The sequence below is a fragment of the Acanthisitta chloris genome, unplaced genomic scaffold (assembly GCF_000695815.1).
Source record: "Acanthisitta chloris isolate BGI_N310 unplaced genomic scaffold, ASM69581v1 scaffold5083, whole genome shotgun sequence".
Taxonomy (NCBI): Eukaryota; Metazoa; Chordata; class Aves; order Passeriformes; family Acanthisittidae; genus Acanthisitta; species Acanthisitta chloris.
Window position 1 is genome coordinate 17585 of NW_008663107.1, and position 24841 is coordinate 42425.

A 24841-nucleotide genomic window follows, 5' to 3' on the forward strand; every position below is an offset into this window, starting at 1 on the left:
GATACGTCTTTAGGACCATTGTGCTGTGTTTCCAGCTCCTTTTCATGGAAATCTGAAATTGTGGTTATTGAAAAGTTTCAAGCAACTGGGAGAGGATGGTCTTAGGATTTCCATTATTTCACTGTCCTGGTTGAGTTTTCTAGTTTTCTCATGTGCCTGAAGTGCACTTATCTATACTTACGTATGGGTCTACTGGAGTGGAGACCATGATGGGAGTGAAGGAAAGAGTAGGCTAAATACAAAGATGTAAGATTAAATGAAGAGGATTTTATTGTTAGGTATTTGACCTCATATATATCTGTGCACATGAAGCTTTTTTCTTTGATAGAAACAGTATGATGCAGTTTCGAAGAGAAGAAAAACCACTTTTCTCACCTGAGGGCTTGTTGGTCATGAGTTCTTAAGGATTTTATTGCTGACGTGGAATAGTAATCTTATTAAATGCTGTAACGTCATGTCAGAGAAGGTTTTGGAAATATCAGCAGTATTTCTGACATGTTAACCAAAGTTACTTCAGATAAAGTATAAAGACTTGCTGCTTTTTAGGTGATGGATTGTTTTCTCCCACAGGGTAGCTGGAGCTTTGCCAGCAAGAATTAAGGTTTTGCTCTGCCTGTTTCCTGGGGTGAACTGAGTGAGATTGCCCTTTGGCAGTTGCCTTTATCTCAAACCACTACAGGCACTGAAAAGGAGATAGCAGGTTGGAGGGGGAACAGAGGATCCTGGGTAGAAGTGAGGGATGTCCTCTGGCTGCATTTCTGTAGGAGGCATTTGCAAAGGAACAGAGAAATTATTTTAAATGTCATCAGTTTGAATGCAGCGTGTCTTGTCTTCTGGGTTTAAGAACTAAATCTGAAGTGATTCCGTGTTACCCCTTCATAAACAGGAGCTTTTCATCTCTTAAGAGATTTGAAAAACTATTTTCTTATCTGACCTTCTTTCATACATGTCTCTAGGTTTCAACTCCATTTCTTTAGAAGTTTGTGTAAACAAAGGGACATCTGTCAGTCAGTCAGTCTTTTCTTACCAGATAGAGGTTTTTCTTTTTCCCCCAGTGCCTTATTCACATTTTGTTTTTCTGTCTTCTTACAGTTCTGTTACCTTGTAGTGTGAAAGCCAGGAACAAAGGACAGAAAATGTATCAGAGAAATCTCACAGGGGAACAAACCTGCAATGCTCGAACCAGTCCCAAAAGGGAGAAACAATTGTGGTGGGCTGCTGCAAATAAGAACCCCAAGGTCTGTTCCCAGGAGCTAAGGAGGAGTAGATGCTGAATTTCAGTATACAGGGTAATCTGTGCTTAAAAGCTACAGTCCTGTGTTTGTTTGTTCTGCCTTTAAAGGGCATGCACAATTACTTGCATATTCAACTCCTTTTGAGCATAATGAGCGTTCCACACAGACATCAGAGAAGAGATGGGAACTGGGTGCCTAGCCAGTGTGATAAGTAGGGTTTTAAGAATGGGGGATACAGTGTTTTGAAAAGTACTGAAGTACTAAACATTGCATGCATAAACTGAGTGCCTAGCCAGTGTGATAAGTAGGGTTTTAAGAATGGGGGATACAGTGTTTTGAAAAGTACTGAAGTACTAAACATTGCATGCATGCTTTTATCTTGTTTCAGAGAATGAAGTGAGATGATGAAGGAGTGCACCAAATTTGCATTTTTTATAGGTTGTTTTGTTCATTTAGGGGGAAAAAAGTTAACTTCGACCCCATGTTACTCCCCAGATCTGATCAAGAGAGGTCAATAACAAGATTGCCTCCAGGGCAGGAGTGGAGCTGTTTGCCTTGTGATAATATCTGCAAGACCACTGAAACTGGATCCCACTAGTGCAGGGACTGTCTTTCATTGTGAATTCCTTGTTGCAAAAAAGTTTGTGTTTCAGATAGACAAGACAAAGGGTGTGAGGGGAAACGACTTAGTGATGACTGTCTTATCATCCTACAACGGGGCAAAACACAGCTTGAAGTAAAGCCCTGCTGTCTTTCATCAGATACCCCTCCTTCAGAAACTCCTGAGCTTTTGTCCCTGCAACCTGAGCTGCAGCTCTCAGTGTCAGGGCCTGGAGCCAGCCTCTCTGCCTGGTCCCACCTCGGTTCATGAGTGGGTGCTCCGGGGTGTGCAGGTGCAGCTGAGGTGCTGGTCCCCACTCTAGACCATTTCTGTCCTTCTTACCCTTCTAGCCCATTACTTTTTAATTACCATGTAAAGACAAATGGTGATCACACAGGTTTCTTCTTTTTTTTTTTTTTTGCTGCTGCTGAAGTGGGTAGGCTACTAAGGCTGACAGTGGTTCATTATGTGATGGAGAGCCTTAGGAAACTAACCTTTGCCCTTTTATTACGTGATCTCTAAGCTGATGTTGAAGCACCACCCTTGGCCTGACCCCAGGTGTCAACAAGAAGCACACTGTTGCTTGGATGCATGGACCTTGGTCCTCAGGAGCTGGCGAGGGGTCATACGTGCGGCGCTGCCTCCTGCAATTAGGGGAGCACTCAGGAAGCTGGGCAGAGCTCTCAAGCAATAATGGACTCTTTCAAGCAGGATGCGGGAACCAGACGCTTTGTAAGGTGAAGCCTGTCCTTAAAGAAAACCTAAACTGGCTCTTTTTGTGGGGTGCAAGTGGGAAGAAAATGGAGCTTCCTTCTGGCACAACTGCCCAGCTTAGCCCAGCAGCTCTTCAACTTCCATTCTCTTCCATAAAATTTGCAGGCTGCAGGATGATCTTTGGGGTCCTCTCAGACGCACTTACAGCCCACATACTGGGGTGTGATGCAGAGAAGCCCTCCATACTGCCATAAACCTTGTCTGCAGTGAGCTCTAATAGAGCAAAATTATGTTTGTGAAGTCTCAGAATTGTTCCAGATTGCTTCAGTGCACTGCAGCAATGCTCAGATTTGTAAATCTGCTTACAATTAACCTCTCTGGAGGGAGGGAAGGAGGAAGGGAGGGAATGCAGGGAAATTACCATGAAGTGGAGAGAATCCAGTTTCTGTGCTCTGTATTTGGTTTTAAAAAAAAAAAAAAAAACTTGCACAGAAATGTCTGTTACTCTTTGTCACAGACTTCAGAGTCTTATATTTAAATCTTCATGCTTCTTGGAACATATGATTACATTCTGCTACTGAACAACAGAATGAATGGATTTACTTATTTTAATTCTGGTTTAAATTGCCAACCAGGAAACATCAACTTGAAAAACTGTCATGTTTGTATTTTTTATTTTATATTTCTCTTTAATTATCTTTCAGACTCCTTAGTGAAGCATGATTCCATCTGCAGTGAGTGGCTAAGTGGAGAGCTAGTCTGCATGGTTGCATTTGAGAAGTTCATGCAGATTCCACTGGTGTAATTTTAAAGTGAATTAATTAGAATGCATGAAATCTTTATTTAGATGCTTTTAGACAGAACTGAGCTGGTTTGGTTTTTTTTATTCTTTTTAGCCAGCCGTAAGCCCTGGATTTAGGAATTGTTTCTGCTTTGCTACAGGCTAGATTTTTAACTAGATGCCTAAATACCACACGGTGGCTGGGGGCTTTTTCAAAAGTTCTAGTGTAGTTGCCTCTCCTGTAAACTCGCCTTGCTTTCTCGAGAGGCTGGAGCTAAATATCAGAGTGGAAATCACAAACCTCTGAATTCTGTTCTGGGACTAATTTCTGTCTCTAAACACTACAAGCAGATTAGACTATCTTTCCTATCTTGACAGGTGAAAATGATGTCTTTTTTTACAGGGTCTGGGAGACCTTGTATTGTAAGTGCTTGAAGGTAGATGTAAACTATGAAAATACCAATTCAATTAAGAATTTGAGTATATAGATAGTGGGGAAGCTGTGCCCAAGCCAGAGAGATTACTTTTCTTTCATTTTGTTCGTTAAGGTTGGATTGGTTTGGAGATTTTTGAGTTGCTGATCAGATGGGAATATTTGTATTTAGTCTTTTCAGGCTGAGAAATTGGAAACTTTTAAAAGTTAACGCCAAACCCTCAATATCACGGATGGGGGAGGGTTTTTGTTTAAGATGAGAGCAGAGCCAATGGGAAGGGTCTCCCTGCAGCAAAAAACCCCAGTGCTCTAGTGTCAGCCTGTGCTCTGCCACAGATAATGCACACTTTGTTATGCTGGGTGGCTGAAAATGATCTATATACAATTAAAATTCTCTTGTACAGAACTGGGTTCTACTTGTTGCGCATTGTTTCCCATGGTTAAACAAACATCTCTTGCTTTTCACATCGGTTTGTTGTCTTCAGAGAAGCAGATCTGCTTTGCTTTTCCCCTTTTGGGGTCTGCCTCTTTTGTGTTTTAGCCTTTCCCCCTGATTTTGCATAGCTTTCACTTGCCAGCTTTAACGTTTAAAAGAGCAACTTAGATTGAATGTTATTATCCATAATTTACTCTATGTTCTGTGAAGATGGTTATGTAATAGCAGTAATTGCATCAACTCACCTAATGAGCTTTCCCTCCAGTGCCATGTACAGCAGATTAATAGCCCATGAATTCATTTGCAGCTCATTGTGTTTCAGAAAAGTATTTCAGGCAGCAATTAATAAACTGCTAAAGAAAATAACATAAAAAATGATTTTTTTTATTATGTTAACTCTCCAGCTGAACAATTTATTGGCACCTTTCATGACGTGGCTAAGTAAATTCTCTCCTAATTCCTCAAGCAGAGCATGATTAGTGAACCCTGCTCAACTCAAGACTGTTTGGTAATTAGTCTGATCTTTATATCCTAAAATGTTAGGGAAAAGTATGAATAGCGTCCTAAGATCCTCTTTTTCTTCTGTTCATTGCCTTTCAGGCATTACGCAAATAGCTGTAACTTTAAACTGTAACATGCTACTGCTGCAGATTTCCCCCCTCCCTCTTTTTTGTGTAGAAACCCCATAATTGTGTAAGCTAAGAATTGAAGACCTCGGCCAATAAACAACCCCTGGCACTGTTTCTGTGCTGCTTGTTGTGGGCTCCAGCATCCCATACCTCCCAAGTGGTGGGACAGAGCCCAGAGCAGGGACCCAGGAAGGGTCAGGGGGTGCTGCTGCCCTGCAGAAGGTAAACCAAGGGTCGAATGCCACTGGGGAGGGAGATGCCAGGAGAAAGGCATGGAGAGGGAAGAGAGAGCAGGGAAAGTCCCATATTTCACAGTGTAAAAGGGAATGAGGAGACTGAACCTGATGGGGAAGAGTAGCAGTGAGATGCCAGGATTGCGACCACCTCTGTGGGGAAAGCGTCTGGGAAAAGGGAGAGACACAGCTGCATGTGGCCAAACTTGCCAGACTGCCCTACAATTGCTATTTCTATGGTGGGGTCTTTTGTTGGTGCTAATGTTTGGGGTTTTTTTTTTTGATCTAATCTCTTTATCAAGTTTTTAACATTTTACATAATTTCTTCTTCAAAACAAACAGTTATCTTGCTTCCACCACCCCGACTCCCCCAATCCAAAAGAAGCTCTAAACCTTGGCTTGTCTTTAAAAGTAGTAAAATATATATTTTAAAACCTTTTCCCTCATTTTGGGCCCTTGAGGACTGAGTAAGCATAAAGGGAATTCCTTCAATAAGCTCATACAGAGATTGATTACATGTCCTCAGCTGGAAGTTACATTAAGACTTATTCACTAAGGTATAGCTACCGTGGTGAACTTTTCATCGCTCTCTGCTGTCTCTATGACAACACAGATCCTGGCAGAAGTTACCAGGGCTCGTGTGCTCTCTGCAGCCTTTGTCTGCATCCATCAATCCTAGTCCTCAGTGACTGTAAATGTGTGCCTTTCTTACGTTTTTGCTTAACAAGGTGTTTTATTAAATTTGTGACACTTCTGAAGTTATTATGCTAATCATTTGTACTGCAGCACCCGACCATGCTCTGAAAGAGATGTGCTCTAAGAAAGGACTTTCTGAACGCTCTCAGTCTTGTCCTGTGTAGGAAATTCAGCTGAATGGCACAGAGTCCTCGTACAAGTAACTTTTCTTTCATTGTAGGTGAAGCTTGAAGATAAGTGGAGCCAGCAGAAATGTAACACACATACAGTCTAATTTCTTACATCTGCAGCACTCTCCGGAGAAGTGCGTGCTGCTGTTCAGTGCTTTAGCAAAACCCTCAGGCCTTACTGAATCCTTCCTTATTTTAAGGGAGTACATGTTGTCAGAGCCCAAAAAATGGTTAATGCCTTCTGTTGGTTCTTGCAGCTCAGGTTTCTGTGGCAATCCTGCCATGTGCCGCCTTCTCTGGAGAGTCAGCTCTTCCTTGAGGACAGTTGGCACCAACACAGGTCTAACTTTCCAGTGTTTCATTTCACATGTTTGGGGTGTTTTAGGGATCATCACCTGCTTTCTTCTGTCAGTTTCCCAGAAAAAGGCATTTGGGATAGATTATCTCTTACAAAATCACTTCTCCGCATGGATCTGGTTCTTTTCATGGCCTTTTTCTGTTATTTCTTGTCCCTCACTTCAGTTTATAGCATTATTCCAAATTGTAGATGTACAGACATTGGTGTTGCCATTGCAGGTAGTGTTTGTCTCTTCTTGACTTTAATATCCCAACTGCATTCATAGCAGAAAAAAGCTCTGGTTTATCCTTTCTACATTGTGCTGTGCTGGGCAATGCTGCTGTAAGAGCGGATGGAAAATCTGGAGGTAGCCAGTCCATGCACTCCTAAGCGCAGTGCTGAGGCCACATTTGCTTGGTCATGCAGACATAACTGCTGAGACCCCAATCCCATGACCTCAAAAGCTTTGTTTCAGAGCTTCCATTCTTCCTTTATGCACTCAGTTCACTGCTTCGTATTCTTCATTCGGATCATTTTCTTGTTCGAGGGCGCAGGGCATCTTTGGTGCATCTCTTTCTCCTAATTGCCATTGCATCATGCAGCTTGTGCTTTCTATACTGGCACCTTGTGGTTTCTGTTATTTTTTCTCCTTTTGAATGCTTATTTATTTATTTATTTATTTTGGGATTTTGAAGCCAAAGGATGGAGAAATGTCAATGAGATAAATATCAGTCTGGGAACAAGCAAATTGCCAGTGTCCTGGGCCTTGAAGCTAAACATGGCTTATTTGGTTGTCAGGCCAACCTGAAAATGTTATCTGCAGTAGCCAAGGTTCATGAGAAATGCAGTAAATTGTTCCCAGGAGTTCTGGGAAGTCTGAACTGCAGCAACCCGAATGTGCCTGAAGGACTCAGTATCAGAGGACATGCGTATTTGGTCCTTCCCCTTAGAAGAAACATATGTGAGAATGTGTGCATCTTCCTGATGGTTTATATCTGTGAACTTCTTTCTTTGTTTTCCTGGTGATTGTTTTGCTGAGACGCTCTTGCGCAGGATAGGTGCCTCTGCAGAAGGCAAAGACACAAAGCTCACGCTGGCCTCTCTGCAGAGAGCAGCAGCTCCGTGCTGATGGTGTGGAAGACAGAAAGCAGGCGCTCGGAAACCAGTAAGCTCTCAAAGACGGTTTAGGAAGATCTCTACATAAGTAGATGAGGCCATGGATTTCCCTCTGCTGCTGTCAGGCTCTTACGGCTTGCTTTCATCCGCTGTATGAATTGTTAGAGCAGAGGGAGTTTTCCATTGCCTGCGATAAGCCAGCTGACACGTTGCAGCTCCTCCTGCTGGGATGCTGGCCCTAGGACTGTGCTCTAAAAATAGCCTCATTTTGTTTTTAGTTTGACTTTGTATCACATGCTCACTTTAAAATACATTGGAACAGTTAATCTCCAGTTCTTCAGCGCTCATGTGGAAAGTGTAAAGGATTTTTTGAAGTAGACGGTGTACAAGCAGTAGAAATAACACCCTTTCTATCCTGACTTAAATAACACTCAGCTGCTAATTCTATAAAAGGAAAAAGAAAGATCATAAGGCGCTGGGGTTTTAAATTTCCTTTGGCCCAAAATGAACTGAAATGGTTTTGCACCATCTCATTTTACTCAGTACTTGTTTGCATGCTTGCATGTTTCTGAAAGCTCTTAAATGCTTAAATCTTGGTCTCATGAAAAGTCTGTCAATCAGACAACAGCTCTGAAACCTGACTTCTACAAGTTGTAGCTTAAAGCCCTACAGGCACTGCCTGAGGCTGAGCGGCATTTAATCAGCTGTGGGATTGTTTTCTCAGTGCTGTGCATCCATAACCAGTTGCTTGTTGTTGATATAAACAGATTTGGTAAGTAAATGTGAGGAAATTGTCTGACTTTGGAGACATTTACCTGAATTTCAGAGTTAAAGCTAAGTGGAATTCTTCCTTTCCCCTGGCAAAAAGTGCAACAGAAAGCAAACATGCTTTTAGTTGGATTACAGGCATGGTTAGTCATCTGACAGACAGTTTTAATGGAGTCAGAAAGACATGCTGGGGAAACATGCTGACCTACTTTTCTTTCTTTTTTTATTTTTTTCGAACTTTGAAGCAAGTGAAATGTTAATTTTAAAACTCCCCATAAAGTTAGACTTTGCTGAAGGAGCTCATTTTGTAATTTAATTTATTTACGTTTCTGCTTGGGGTGCGATAGATGGTTCTGGTAGCTGAATTTCATCAGGTTGTTTTTGTTTCTGTTAGGAAATTGGGTTGCATCTGAGAAATCCACGTTCTTCCCCCTTTCCAGGACAAAGCAATCAGCTTCAAGTTAATGAATGATTCAAATCCAATCCTTTGAGGGAGGACTTTACAAACCATTTGAAATGACAGCCTAACAAAGCGTATTACATTTGTATCAGTTTCAACACTTTGTATTTTTAAACATTTATCGTCTCTAAACTTGTGGGAAGAAGGATTACTGGCAGATAGTGTTGTGCATTTTGCACTTTGGATTGTTTTTGCCTGTGGTAAGTAGGTCGATGCTCCACCATCAATATTTTCTTGGAGGCAGAACTTGATGTATTTAAACCCGGGAAACTCTTTTAACTGTAAAACTTGAGAGCTTGGGGAAAAAAAAGCCTTAAATTAAATGCTAAATTGAATGACACTGGATTATAAGGGAAAGCCTTTTAGAAATGCTGCAGACATCACCTCAGTCTCTACTTCAGCAGTGGGCACACATACAAGTCGTCAAATAGCTGAGGGGTGCCAGGTCTGTGGCAGAGAGATGGGCTTCATTCCCTTGGCAGGTAGTTTTGGTGAAGACATCACTGTGCGCTTGAAGGAGCAGGATAGGCCATCACTCCTTGACACACCGTTCGATCCAGAGACACTGTTTTCACCTGCTCTGTCTCCTCCTATTTCCATCATTAACAGGTTTTCTGCTGTCAGTCAGCCTGGGTGCTGCTGCAAATCCTTTACTTCTTCCCATCTCTCCTTGTTTGTATTTTAACTCTCAATTAGCTGATTACAGTTTGTGTTATGGAAATAGTAAGACTGTGTAAGAGAGGCGGAAAAAGTGGAAATTGCCAGGAATTGCTGGAGTGTATGGGGAGCAGTATTATATTTCAAAGGATCCACAAGTTACATGTTACTCTTACAAAGTGTAGTACTTTTATATATTGTGTACTGTTAGGTTATTGTCCAGTGACAAAGACTGAGTTTTATTTTATATAGCATAAGATGTTGGCTAATACGCAAGATTTTTTTCTGTCTCAAGACGACTGATACTGGCATTGCACAGGATTTAGCCATTTTGTGACCTAGAGACACCAATAGAGGAGGCATCAGCCCAGAAGACAATCAGCAGTAACTGAACATTCTTATGTGCTGAACTGCTGCATGCACCTCGCGTGCTCAACATCCCTCACTGCACCATAGCTGTGTGAGTTGCTTCCTACATGCAAGGACTGTCTTCCCCCTGTTTTTCTTGCTATAACACTTCTTCTAGGTGACCCATGACATGGTTTGTTTTGATTCTGATGGAGATGCAACAGGGAAAAGCCACTAAAAAATGTGCCACTTCTGAAATTTCATCAAGGTGGGGGGTTTTCTGATGTAGAAAACTTGTTGGTGCTGGAAGATGAAGCATTAGTTTTAAAGGAGCTTGAGCTGCTCTCTGGCAGTATTGGTCTGCCTCTATTGGGCAGGGAGAAAGCTAGGGCTGTTGTGTTTCAAATTAGCTGTCTTATGAAGATGGGTATGGAAGTCCAAAGCTCAGTGTGTGTCTGGTCTCACAGTCCATATTGTACTGTGCCATGCCATCTGGTTATCCCATTGAGTAGCTCAGGGATCAAACCCGTATGATCCAGGTCCCTGGAACAAGTGACACAGACAACTGCAAGTTTATAAGGGCCTTTTGGCAGGATTTTTCTTCCAGAAGGATGCTTGATTTGCCCCTTGCAGTAATTTGGAAGACACATTCAATGAATACTTCCCACACTACACACACTTTGATTACCTCTACAGGTGAACACTGTAACTAAATTAGAACATCCAGAAAATAAATGTTGAATTGAAAAGGAGTAATAATAATAATACTAACAACAACAACAACAATAATAATTAAGATACTAAATAAAAGCAAAAGGATAGCTGTTATTAAGAAAAAGAAGCCCCATTATGTTCAAACCTCTCTCATAGTGAAAAGTACACAGGAACAGAGGAGAATAAGCATAAATATTTTATTCCTTTAATTCTGTAGAAGGCTTAAATCCTGCTTGTCCTAAAGAGAGAGTCAAAGCCTTTTCTTGGCAACTTTTCTTGTTGTTTTCTAAGTCAGTTGCAGCTATTTCACATGGTTTTTAGAAACAATTTTCCTAATAGAATTTAAGCATTGCAAGGCATGAACATACATAAAACTGTACAAATATATTAGCTGTCATTCACAGGTTATGCAGTATTAAACCCCTTGAGTTTTGGGGTCTTCTTTCTTGGCTGGGGGGGTGAGGTGGGGAAGTGACCCTGTGGTAAGGGAACTTGCACTAATGGAGGAGGAATATTTAAAACTATTCCCTGGAAACCCGGGTGTGGGAAAAATGAGGCAATTAAGAGGAATCACTAGATATCCTGTCTTAACAGTTTATTATATATATTTTTAATGAGTATTTAATCTCTAATGCTGTGTGATGGATTAGAAAAGAGGGGGAATCAGGCCTCTTTCTGTGCATACTTTTATGTTTCCCCTTCAATGAACATTTTCTCTGGGCAAATTGTTTAACTTGAGCTGGTTGGAGGTGTTCCAGCACAACAAAGCTGTTCTGAAAAATAGCACTGGGTTGAATCCCAAAATGCGGAGTTGTCTGCATTGTGTTGTGTTCAGATTTGAAAAATCTTGGGATGAGTTAAAATGGGGGCTGGGAAGGATCCTTGTCTGTTCCTGTCCTCCATGCTGTGCTTCCCAGGCCCTGGAGGACTTACCTGCACCATGTGTACCACACAGCCTGGGGCTCTGGGGCAGTCCTGCAGCTGGCTGGGCAGGTGGATGTTCTTCAGCTCTTTCAGGAACTGAACAAACCTCTGCATTTGGAAATCCAGTTTTCAGGCAGTGCTTCCCATGGGGGTTGTAGCCCTAGAACAATATCCTGAGGACCTCACAGAAACCTTTCTGTAAGTACATCTTGCATCTTGCACTTGTCATAGCCTTGGAGAAGACCATCCTAGCTGGAATGAGGCATCCAACCTGAGTATGATGAGTTCAGGTCCCAATCCCACACTGCTGAAGAACATGAAAGATTTGTCATTGGCATCAGTGAGATAAGTTGAGGGTAGTGATGCCAGTTAACCCTGTGCTGGGTGGTTGTTTGAAATGCCGGCTGGGGACCAGCACCCTCACTTAGCTAAGGACAGCTGTGTGTTGAATTCAGTCTCCTTGTCCAGCCCTTGGCTTCCCTTTCAGACGTCATCTCATGTCCAAGTTGCATCCTTTGTTTTCATGGAGAAGTCTGGGAAAACTAGGTCAGTTTATCCAAGTAGAAATTATTATTTTATTGAGTTAACTCTGTGTTGACCTGCTGCCTGTTTGCCTTCTCAAAATGAACTCCGTTGTGTGCACTAAGTCTTGCCCTGGAAGTTGCAGGGCCCTCCGTAATCACTTTGATTTCAAATCAACAATAAAAAGGCTGCTTCTTTTAGTATCTTGCTGTTTCCTGGAAACAAGTGTCAGTCTGCTTTGCTCCTTATATGATCACTACATGAGGCTGGTCTGGTGTACTGTGAAAGTGCTTAATGTAAAAAGGTTAAGTGCTGGCTTTACTGGGGATATTTAAAAGATCTTATGGAGGAATCAGGATTTGATGCTGCTTGACCCTGTCTGACAGAATTAAGCTCTTTAAGCCAGTCCTGCAGTTACTAGCACGCCTTCTTTTTTAAATAATCTGGTCCACTTACTCCTGCTGCTTCAGAACTTCAATCCCAGACAAGAAAGCAATTATTTTTTTTCAAATGTAAGAATAGTTGGAATGTATTTTAAAGAACTTCTTTGGCATTGTACATAAAAGATAAAATATATCAAATTAGACAGTCTGATAATTAGGTGCAGGCTTGTGGAGTGATTCATGTCATAACATGAGTGCTGAAACAGCTGAGGTTGCTGCAGGTGTGTTAAGGGAATTCAACCCTGTAATGCCATGATGCTTTTGCCGATACGTGAAGCAGAAGTACAGATGTCTGGAGAGTCTGCATTAATAGATGAGAGGCAGTATTTCTGCATGTGAATTATGGATGGAGTGGTATTTATTAAAGACACAAACAACAGCCTTTGTCTCCCAGGCACTTTCGCTTTGAAGAGCAAAGCCTGCTGCTGTCCCAGGCACAGAGATCCCAGCCCCAAGCTGGGGATTCAGCTGCTGCAGGTTAAGCTCAGCTGGGGCTCGGTGCTGAGTTACACCATGCACGGGCAGAAAGGGATATGAAGAAAAACCTGGGAGGCAAAGGAAGGTCTTTCAAGTGCCTCGGCTTGCAGGTGTAGTGCTTTGGGGTGGGCAGTGAGACACTAAAGCTGAAGGCGTAGAAACAGCTTCAGCAGGGCTTTTATGGGAATCTGGTGACGTTTCCAGTCCCGTGCTCCCAGAGCCTGCTGGCTGACTTGGCATGGCTTTCCTGACATCCCGAGATGGAAAGAAAAAGAAGTCCCCTGATCTCACTCCTTGCTTTCTCCTTAGGTTACAGTTTGTGAAAAAAGAATGATGTAATCTTAAAAAAAACCAATGTACCCCACCCCAACAACAAATCTGCAGATTGTTTGTTCCAATTGCTCAGCTTTTGGGAAGGGAGAAAAGGTAAATAACATGTTAAAATGCAGTGAGATGCAATAGTATTGTTTGAGCATGTTATTTTCCCATTTGATTAAGCTTTTCCTGTAGTATTATGGTTAAAACATTTTAATACTAGGCACTGTTCTTAACAAAAATCCAATTCAGCCACAGTCCAAGCCCCCTGGCCAGTGCAGATGTGTGCCCACCAGCTGTGTTGGACTGTACATTGGTGGGAGGCTTAAACACACAATTTTTTGGCTGATCATCTGGTGCTTTTACATCCACCTGGTTAAATGATACAGTTCTTACCTTCTCTTGCTGCTGGGCTGCCTCTCCTGGTGGAGCAGGCCATGCAGCAGCAGCTTCAGCCAGCTGGGAGGGAAACCTGGGCAGAGAGGCTGAGCACAACAGTGACCGCTTGCGCTCTGTCCCCCCCTGTCCTCCACTTTGGGGGCCAACCCTGGCACCTTGAGAGATGAAAATAACCTCCCAATCTCAATTCTGTTTTACTTAGTTTTAGGAATTTGTCTTTGTCTTTAGGAAGGAATTTCTGTAAGTTCACAATGACATGTTTTCCACATTCACTTTGGAGGAATAGGTAAATAGTAGCTGAGCTTTTCCTCTGCTTTTGTTATCCCTGGCCTAGTGGGAGTCCAGGGCTGCAAGCTGCCGAGGCTGTAAGGCAGGCCAACACTGCGATTCAAGACTATAGCTCCCTTTCGTAAAACGTGCCGGGAACAACTGCTCCGCCGCCTTCATGAGCTCAATTTACGGTTGCGGGAGGCGATGTGTTCTTTGTGCTTGATGAAGTACACCGCGCACGCAAGCCTCTTCAGACGTGTTGGCAGTTGGCAGCTCTCTCGCTAGATGCACCTTTACACAATTGCACAAGGCACCAGGAGGTAGAAATGTGAAATTTAGCCTTGGGGGCAAAACAAAGAAATGAAACTTTGGTATGAATGCGGTGTTATCCATCTGCAGATACAGATATTAGACCTGATCTCCCACTACGCTACTGTAGTTTTACACTAATAGGACTCTACTGCGATCGGTGGAGTAGCACCACTGCAAGACAAAAGCAGCAGTGGGGATAGATAAGTTGGGGCTGTTATTTTTAATTCTGGTAAATAATGTAGGAGTGAACCCTGTTTGGGGAAAGCCAGACTCTGTTCTCTGTGTGAAACCACCCATAATAAAAGGGAGAAATGCAGTGACACGCTGTCTGGGTATTGCTCCTGAACTTCTGCTCTTCCTTCTGAGCAGCCATTAGCCTGGGTCCTGAGTGTCTGCAAGCAAAAGGGAGGGGTCTTCCAGCCCACCACCTTTTTTTTTTTGGTAGCCTTTCCATTTGCTGTCCCATAAAGTCACTTTTTATCATACGTAATCAGAATTTGTCCCATAGCTGAGACTCATTCATTAGATTACATGAATGTGCTTTTTTTTGCAAAGTTATTTTGTTGAAGGAGTCTGTTCATGGCATTGTCAGGAAGGAGGCTATAATTTGTCATAGTAGGTAGCTTTCCGGTTAAGTAAAGTTGTGTTCTTTCTCTGTGTGTATGTTAGAATGAGAAGTAAAATAGCTGCAGCATGTTGAAGTGTAAAGTGCTACAGTCTGGCCAGGCAGGAGGCAAGAATAGGGTGCAGTGTCTGGTCTTAGCCTACAGCCATGCATTTCCCTGGCTATCAGTGGTCCTGGATACTGCCCACCAAATTGAATTGAGGACTTTGGATAACCCCAGCATCTCCCAGTTGTGAGGCATCATGCTACCATGACTGTCTCCTAAGCTAAATTAATGTAATATCTGCAGATGAGTAGACTGATTTACCTTTTGGTGACCCTGGAGAGAAAGGTCAGGTTCGGGGTATTTTTACCTGTAATCGGTTATCCATGAAGAGTTAGTGTAGCAGGCTTCAAGATTGTAGCTCAAAAGGGCAGTTGCTTTGAGAAGGTAGCTCAAAAGGGCACTTCAACAGCTAAAATCAGATGAGACAGATTTAATGGCCTCTTAGTGATTTCTGACGGAAAGTTCAGAGTTTGAAATTTAGGGTTTTTTTTCTTTATCCAGCCTCTGGTTAAAGAAATGTACTCTAGCTTAATAAAAATTTATTTTCAGGCTGAGTATTTAAAAGTGTTTTTCATCTGCTGTGTATAAGCTTGATCACTTCAGCTGTAAGGAAGAGAAAGAATGATCACATTGTGTTTGTGGTCTTGTATATTTTTAGATACTTTTAGATAATGTGTTAAGACATTGCAATTCCAGAAAAGCTGTCCTCTGGTTCCCCAGAGTGTTTCTGTTTAACCAGCTGCATGCAGAATTTTATCTAGACTGCCACAGAAGTTACTAGTAAATCCACTGGGATCTTGGCAGCCAAAACAGTGGATAGTATGCACAATACTTTGTTTCCCCGAGGGTTTTAGTTTCCTGGGGATTCTGCCACGGGCTGGTACTTCACAGTGGGTTACTCACAGAAGCCCTGTAAGTTTGGGAAACCTCCCCAGATGGAGTCATTGATTCCCAAAGCTGCTTCCCATTCGTGCACTGAGCACTTAAGGGGATGTGTGGCAATACCCACCGGGTGATGCTATTACTCTGCAAACCTTTTGCAAGTGACGTGGTAGATCTTAATAAAAATTGCGGGTTTTATATTTAGAGTAAGGAAGTGACTGATTTCATGCAGAATACTGAGAGATGTGGGTCAGGATAGGAAGGAGGAGGGAATGACGGATGTGTAGATTAGTTCAACAGCAGCACAAGATGCACAGGGACGTTGTAAGACCTGCCTGTGGAGATACTCCATCTCGCTTATGGGAATTTCTGACTATATTAAGTACCTTGAGGTGATGCCTATGTGAAATGCAGATGGAAACATATCGAGTAAATTTTTTCTGAGTCAATGAGTATGGCTAGGCTATTTCCATTGCAGATATGTTGGTGGGTCTTCATGGGAAATATTAGTGATTTATTCTGCCTGCAATTGTTAATGCTAACAACCTTCAATAGCTCTTTAAGTATCAGCTGCTAAGAGTGTGTGGATTATCCTATTTCACACTGGCAATTAGTTGATGATATTAAAGCACTTTGAAAATGGAAATCGCAGGGCAAATGCTATTTAAACAGTTGATCATTAAATGTATAATCGCATCTTTCTGCCTACTTTGATAGCAGTATGTAGGGAGATGGAAAGGGAGACCAAGGGGTCTGCTTTCACTTCAGCCCCTGGTATAGATGCTGTGCCCTGTACATCCTGGCTCTGACTCAGCTGCTCCTTGTGCTCTCTGCTCTGCCTGCCCACACCCACATACTGCAAAACAGATTTTCTTCTGGGTTTGTTCCACTTGTTTGCTGTGCTTCTGGTTTTGCAACTCTTTCATCTCTCAGTTGTTCTTAGGACCTGTTTGGGGGCCAGGGAGTGTTTTCATTTGTATTTCTGGAGTCCTGATTCTTGTCCTTTGGGCAGTTGTTACTCCATTTGCCTTGTTCTGCAGCACTTAAACCAGTCCTGAAATACTATAGTCAATATAAAGGCAGGCATTAGTAGTATATTCATATGTCTGGAAATAGCTCATGGGCCTTTGGGTTTGGTTTTTTTTTTCGATCCTGTCCTGCAACATTCAGGACAAATCCACCCATAGAACTATTTGTTTTCCTTTGGCAGAAGTTTCAGGCCATGGATTGGCAGTTCTAGATATCCCCAGTATGATAGCTGCTAGTTTTGCTTCTGGATGTCTTAAAATAAAAGAAATAATTAGAAAAAGAAAGTGAAACAATATAAATAATTTACAATAGCTAGATAAAAGAATACCAAAGGCATACCTTTCAGCTATTTTCAAGGGGTATTTTTCTCAGCCTCTTGTTGTGCATTGTCTTCCCAGTTTTGGTCTTATGCCTGAATTCTGTTGGTATTGTTTTTCTTCAAGGGACTAGAAGCTCCTTTTTTTACTCATTCCATTTACTAATATTTCAGGCATGTGACAATAACATGTGCCAAATTTCATGTCAAAAATAAAATTTTCAGGCTGATGGAATCCTTGAAACCACAGATCAAGTTTCAGGCCAGTTAAATAAAGCTGTAGAGCATCCATTTGTATCATTCATTCATATAATGAAACCTGTTCTTATAACTCAGTTCTTGATATATTAACCCCACAGTTATCCTCATACATAAATGGGAGATGTGTTGCTTTCGTCAGTTATAATAGGATATAACCATATAAATCCCCTGTGCATGAATGGAAAAATAGAGGCCCTTAGGCTATAGGTATCAAAGGTCTCCCCTATACTTACAATAGCCTAATAAGGTTATTTTGAAGGCATAGGTAATTACTCACAGACTCCCTATAGCCAGTGATTCATTGTTCACTACTAAAACATTTCTAAATGAATTATGTTTTAAACAAGCAAATCCTTGGCCTTCTCTTTTATGGAGGCAAAAAGAGAACTGGAGCGACACAAAATTCCACCATTTTCTGTGTTAAATAAAGTACACTGATTGCTAGTTAAAAGGTCCCTGGTATTTGAAGTAATTTAAATGTACTGCCATGCTTCTCGCTTTTTTGATTCCATGAATGCATATTTCTGAATTTCACATTCTGATGAAAATATTATTGTTGTCATTAATTTGATATTTAGAAAAGACTGTGGATACAAGAGCTCAGTGCAATGAATAAAACAGTTGGAGTTAACTGTCCCTAGGGATAGAATCAATCACTGTTGTAGAAGAGGGTGACATTTAAAAAAGAAACTCAGAAGAAAATGTCATGCTTAAAAAATTAGATTTAAACGCACTAGCTCCTGATTGATTTTTATTGCTCTCAGATGGATACACTGATTGATTATCAACCTTACAAATGTTTAGTACCTTTCTCACTTCTCTAATAATCAGAATAATCTAATTTTCAATGTCATTTAAGTTACCGTATTCAAGGTTATAATAGATCATAGTTCTTATAAAACATAGCAATTATATAATGAATAATACAAAGCTGCAAGGCAGAGTTCAGATTCACCTTCCTCAAAAAAAATAAAATGCCACCAGTGGCAGAGAGGGACAGTGTACATGAAGGCAGCCGACAGGATGATGTCCCTGCATTTGGGGTGTGTTCCCCCGTGGTTGAACTGAGGTTCCTGGTGTGTTGGCCAGGGCACGTTTGCCGTAGCTGGATGTTATTTCTCAATAGGAAACCCAGGGCAGGCTTGAATTCTGTAATATATGTGCTCGCTCTGTGCCTGGGGAAAAATGATAGCGTGCCAGGTGCTTATGAAATGCCTTCCATGATTGTTTCTCTGTGCTCCCTGTTAATTTTGATATGTGTCTGTAGAGAGATACTATCTCACTTAATTTGAGATGTTTTCTTGTGGCGATTGTTACCCAACAGCTGACATGGTGGATTTCTCTGAATCAGCTACAAAATATGCAGGTTTCAATGTGTTTTGGTTTTGTAAGCCCCTTACACAATTGTGTACTTGCTATTGGCTTTGTCCATTAGAAATGAGAGGTTTGCATTTGAAATGTGCTTTGCCTCCAATCGTTCTCCATATGTCAAAGCCCAGTTTTGGCATGGGAATTTGTTTTAAAATAGTTTCCTGTTCTTTTTAAAGACTGAGCTGTTTTGCCTAAAAGAAAACGTTATTTCATCTGGAAATCACAACGTAGGAAAACCAATCTATTTATAACTACCTGGCATTCTGCATATTTTAATGCTGTGTTTGGCTTGAAATTGCATTGCTGTTAACACGTGAACAGGAGTCTCACTGTTCTGAATTGATGGCTCATTAGTTTGTCAAGCGTGATTGTGTTGCTTTCAAGATGGTTGTTTTGTTCCTTTACTTATGTTGGAGATGGGAAAATCAACCTCCCTGAGCTCACTCATCTCTGTGCCTGCTTCCACCAGCTCCTGGGCTTTGGGATGCACAGCTAAGTATTGGCGTGGTCCGTGGGGTCAGAGAGCCTAGTTCAGCAGCAGCAGTGCTATCTGGTTTGTTAAGTCTCCCTGAGTTTGAAGTTTTCCAAGGTGACTGTGGGGAAAGATGCCCTTGTGGACTGCTGTTCGATACCATTAGTGCAGTTTATTGAAGAGTAATGTGTGGTACATGTGGGGCATTTATCCCGATCGAGCAAACTTGGCAGTGGCAATAGGTGTTTTGCATATTTGTCTGAAATTGTTCACAGCTGCTAACTTCTGCCAGAATTAGAAATTTTTTAGCAGCTGCCTCTGGAATTGGAGAAGCCAGACTCTGAAGGGGCCATGCAAGGCTTCTGGGTTTCCACCCTAGCAAACAGCTTGGTGCTCCTGGAATCTCCAGCAGCAGTGCTGAGCATCGGCCCCACCGCCACGTGTGGCAGCATTTGCCTGCCCAGGCTGGCTGGCATTTGGCAAGGGACAGATGGCTTCCCGAGGTGCAGGAGGGCAGACGGGAGAGAGAGCCTCTGCCTGGAAGGGAGAACTGGCAGGTCTGTGCTATTCCTGACTCAGTTCACCTCCCATTTCGCTTCTCATCGGGGTTTGCAAACAAAAGGAGTCTTTTTGCAAACCTACCTCGCACCCAGTGCTGTGCAATTACCGACTTGCTCTGTGTGCTTTATGGTGCTTTTGAGGTTTGTTAGCTTAACGAGTAACTTCCAAAATATTTGGGGACAAGAGAAGTGTGGTTTTACAGGAATGCAAACTAACTGGAAGCACTAGTAGTTGTTGCTACAGGAACAAAAACCAGTTAACTAGTACACAGAGCTCTTCAAAGGTCACGGGGATCTCCAAGGGGCAAAACTGCAATGATAGCATTTCAAGTCATGAATTTATAGCTGATTAATCATTATAATAGATGAAAGGTGTTGTCTATCTTCTGGGCATCTGGGGAATCACAGGTTGTGCAAGTAATTGGAAAAACTGCATTGTGAGCATCAAGTTCTTCTCCCTTGGACGCATTTTGCCACCTTTGACAAAGAAATGTGCAAACACTCGCTGCTCCATGATTTTGCCCAACTGTCTAGAAAATGTCTCAGTCTCTTAGACTGGATCTCAGACTCTCCTATTCCATGATTTTACCTGTTTGTCTAGAAATTGTGTTGATCTCTTGGGTTGCAACTCAGACCTTAGGCCAAGCAGTGACTGAGTTTGGTGGACCTGAGGGGCTCACGTTTAAGACTGGCCAATTCCCAGCATTACGACATGCTTGAAATGATCCTGCTCAAGCAGGAGAATTGCTGCGTGGTTACTAAATGAGAGCAGTGGGGTCCTCTGAGGGAAGCCATTTGTGTCTTTCCTATACTTAGCTTCATCTACAGCAGACCCTGCTTTCCCTGAAAAACACATCCATCCCTCCTGCAACTTTTGTGCCCTGCCTGTCTCTTCAAAGCAGAAGAAGCAAAGTGTATCTGAGGCTAAGGAAAATATGGTGGCAAACCTGGGGTGAGGATAACAGACTGAATGGGACAAGAGGTGATGTTCTGCCCCTCTACCATCAAGTTAAGGGGATGGATGTTTTAAGGTCGGGGATGATTCTTAAACCTAAGGCAAGAGAAAGTGTCTTTGCCAGCTTGCAAACCCTTCCACGGCTGCCTGGAGGTTTCTGGGTGTGGTGGTGCAAGTCCTGGCGTGTGTGTCGAGGGGACAGGGAAGCTGTCACAGCAAGATGGATTGGAGCAGACGTGCTCAGGTGTGGGCGTGTGTCGCTCAGCCACCCGAGCAGTGCCAAGACCTGGCTTCCTCACATATCAAGATACACCTTGTTTCATTCTCTTTCCTCACACCACCATCTTACTTGTTTTTTTAAGACGTTTTAACTTCCAGAATTTCTCACAGGGCAAGAGAGTTTCCATACTGTCCCCTGTTGGGAGCTCCTAAATAATGCAGCTATTGAGTTAGAATTTAGTGCTCAAGTAATGAAATTCATAACCTGAGTTTTCTACAGCAGCATTAACTGTGACACAGATTCATCACTGGCATATCATCATTAAAAGGCAGCGGAATTGCATCGGGGATTGATGTGATCATATGCATGTACAGATCGAGATACAAAAAGGTGTGATTTATGTAATATAAGCATAAGCTGTAATCCAAAACCCTTCCCACATGCGGTGTGACAGTTCCTGTTCCCAGAGCAGTGATGGTTTTTAAATTTACTGGGCAAATGTGTATATGTTTATATGTTTTTATTTAACTCTTTTAAACATAGAGTTGTCTTAATCTTTATTTCTGTCTTTTTTTTTCCCCTTGCATTGAATTATAGCTGTAGTTATATGTGCTTAATAGTTCAGTGTTATTGAAATTCTTTATATTTTTGAAGCCTGGGTGTTACATGTCAGGACTTCATTTCATTGTCTTATGTGGAATACAGAAGCACTGCCATGTTTGATGCAGCCTTAGCAAATATATATGTAGGAAATGTAAAAAGTATACATAAAACAAGAAGATAAATGTTATTCAGGTTTTATCTTTATTATAAAAGCTACCAGAATCATATAAGAAAGTTAATGGTGAACAAAAGCTGTTCTTAGTTTTCAGGATGTGTTACTTTTCCCCTTCCTACGCTTTAGTGATTTGCACCCAGAAAGAAAGAGGGCAGAGCTGGGCCAGTTTGGTGACGTGGGTTGACCAGCAGCTGTCCCTCTGGTGGCCTTTGGAGGGAAAGGGACTTCAGGTACAGCTGCAGAGGGAGCAGTGCCAGGATAGCACAGGAGCATGGCACAGTTCCTGCCAGAGTTATCACCTGGTCTCTGGCAGCTTTGAAACCTGGCCTAAATAACTCCTCTTCCACGAGGAGTTCAAAGCTGTTGAGAGAAGTAGTTGCTGAGGCCTCCTGTTTGGCAAATTTGTCAATCAGCTTGTAGAGCTATAAGTAAACGGGGCTTTATGACGAAGGCTTATTGCTCTTTGTGGTTGTGTAGGAGTTTACAGAATTTTCTAAGGACCTCTTTTATCTCCCAAGTACAGCAGCAATTAAGATTTGCTTCTGAAGTGCGGTGGCAGTTCGCAGCACTCGAGATATACCTGTCTGTCCTGGGTGTTTTTTCAGTGCAAAAGATGTTGCTTGTGCTCTGCTATGGAGTCCAGCAAACTCAGGGGAGGGGAATATTTGTAAAAGGAAGAGTGGGGATCCAACCCACTCCCCTAAACCTGTCTACACTGGTAGCATTGAACCTTCACAAGAAGGTAACTTTTCAGTCTAGCCTTCCTGACCTCCTTTAGGTCTGTGTTCTCCAAACACCAAAACTGATGCTGTTTGAGATTAGGCTTTAAACCAGTGGAGTGCTCAGCATCCCAGCCCTGATCCAGCCCAGCATGTAACTGACTTCCGTGCGGGTCTGTCACACAGTTAAAATCAAGTTCATCCTTAAAATATGTGCTGGATCAGAGTTCTCTCAGTTGCAAAGTCAGACCTTTAGTGAGAAAACCAGAGCCACACATTGCATGGAGTATGTGCCTTAACGGCCTCATGAAGGAGACACAGTATTCATCACTTCTACTCATTGTTTTCTGTTACACACCATATGTTATTTCTGTAGATGTCCTTGACTCTAATGCTTTTGCAGCCCACTATTTTGTCTGCTCTTTGTGATCATTTGTGGTTCATGGGCATATAGGAAACAACCACAGAAGATGTGGGGATGGGTCTGGGGAGCCCACACAGATAAAGAGCTGATATGGAGGTGGCTTCGTGCTTCTCTGCCTATGGCACAGATAGATGCACTTTCTTGGGCAGGACAGTACAAGTAAGAACCAGTAGATCTTTGGCCATCCAAAACCCCAGCCATCCTCACCTGTGCCAAACCCACCAGCCACACCCTCTGAGTTTAGGGCCTTGTTTTAAATATCATGAGATTTTGAACACAAACAGTGTTAGGGTTGGTTTTATTTATCCAGTAACATTTAGTCTTTGGGGTGTTTAATATTGACATGGAGTCTTTGGGGAGAGGGATTGATTTTGCTTGGCTTTGTTGTAAAGCCTTATGCATCTGGTTACACTTAAGACGTTAGCTTTAGCTAACAACAAGCCCCTTGATAAAATTCACAATTACTGGCAATACTGTGGACATAGACTTATCTCCTGGGCACGTTTTGTAAAATTAAGCTATTTTCATTAAAAGAACAAAGAGTAGCATGGTGATGGAGCAGCTGTCATATTTTATTACAAAACACAAATATGTGGGAAATCAATTACAGCACGAGTGCTGCACGATGCATATTTCCAGTAATCCCCCACGGCCGGGGGAAGGTAGAAGGCTGATCTGAGTGCAGGAGCAGATGGCAAGCAACTTTAGATAGCTTCACTGCCATTTTTACTCTTTCAAGTGTTTGTGCTTCTCCTTTGATCTTCAGAACTTGAGTTTTATGTGTTTCATCTTCTTTCATTTACTGTTTTCACATTTAACTTTCCTTTTAAATAGCTTTTGCTTGGCAGAGTTTGCATTAGTGTGGGGTTTTGTTATCTTCCATACTGAGGTATTTCAGAAGAAAGACAGTTGCTGTCTTTTTTTAGTGTTGTTCACATCCAGTAAAATACTGACTGCATCATTGCAGAGGACTTCACCATCCACCATGCACAGCTGTAGAGATGCAGTGAAAAATTTCACCTCACAAAGTTATTGAGACACTTACAGTACATATGAAGTTGCAGTGAACTTCCTTGGAAGGTAGATACTATGGGAGTGTGATGGCATGCCCACAAAAACACCTGTGGAAGTTTGGTTTCATCAGTACCCTTTACACTTAATTCTTAAATTTTCACATAGTTAAACTTGCATTGCAATTCTCTGTGCATATAACATTTTTATCTTCACTTAATTTATGTTTAAAATAAAAGCATTTTTCAAGTGTTTTGAAATAGAGCAGCAAAAGCAACATAGGTTGATCTGAACAAGCCCATATAATCTGTATCTCTGCTTTTTCTACAGCTGTCAGAAATGACAGGAACAAAAAGAAGAAGGAGCCTTCAAAGCAGGAGTCCACAGAAAACTATGAAATGACAGCAGAGTTGGATGATCTCACTGAGAAGATCCGGAAAGCTCACCAGGAAACCTTCCCCTCACTCTGCCAGCTGGGAAAATATACTACAGTGAGTATGATTTGCGACACATATATTCTGGATATGCCTGGATGATGTGAGTTTTGGAGGCTTCAGGCATTTTAAATAGATGCAGCAGTAGATGCACTCCCTTAGCCATGAAAAACACAGGTATGTGTGCAAATGTGTGCTGGAGAAGAGAAATTGCACTTAACTGTAATCTTTGCTTAGCGGTATCATGAGAGACTATCTGAAGGATTAATTCAGCCAAACGACAAGCTTGGAGTCCATGAGTCAATTACATTCCATCATTCACTAGAAATTTGTTGGCTTCCAGAGACGTGATCTCTGCTTGTGCGTCAGTGGATTACAACTTTGCAGGTGTAGGGAGTTCTTAAATGCTGCTGGATTACTGGTGACAGTCCCAAAGGTACCAAGGTCAAGGAAAATATGAAATGTCTAAGTAAACCAGTTTCCAAAATGCTCATTTGCAGTTTATTTCTAGAATCACAGATTATCCTGAGTTGGATGGGACCCACAAGGATCATTGAGTCCAACTCCTGGCGCTGCACAGGACAACCCCAAAAATCACACATCCTTTCCCAGTCTAACCAGAAAACCACAAAGCAGCAAAAGCTTCTGCTGTTTTAGAAATGAAAAATCAGCCCCCCCATGAAGAAGTTCAGTAATGTAGGAATTTCTCCAGAGATGAGTCAGGGATACAACTTTTTTTTCTGTATAT

General features: G+C 42.1%; 1 protein-coding gene across 1 annotated transcript in view; it reads left to right on the forward strand.

Moving 5' to 3' along the window:
* The window catches only part of LOC103798588 (retinoic acid receptor beta), a gene marked incomplete at both ends in the record, with an annotated part of 25696 nt that extends 1546 nt beyond the window's left edge, over window positions 1-24150 (forward strand). Inside the window, one exon of the mRNA XM_009070862.1 lies at window positions 23990-24150. Within this exon, the coding sequence (XP_009069110.1) occupies window positions 23990-24150 (161 nt within the window). The remainder of the gene's footprint in view (window positions 1-23989) is intronic.
* Window positions 24151-24841: the final 691 nt, after the last annotated feature.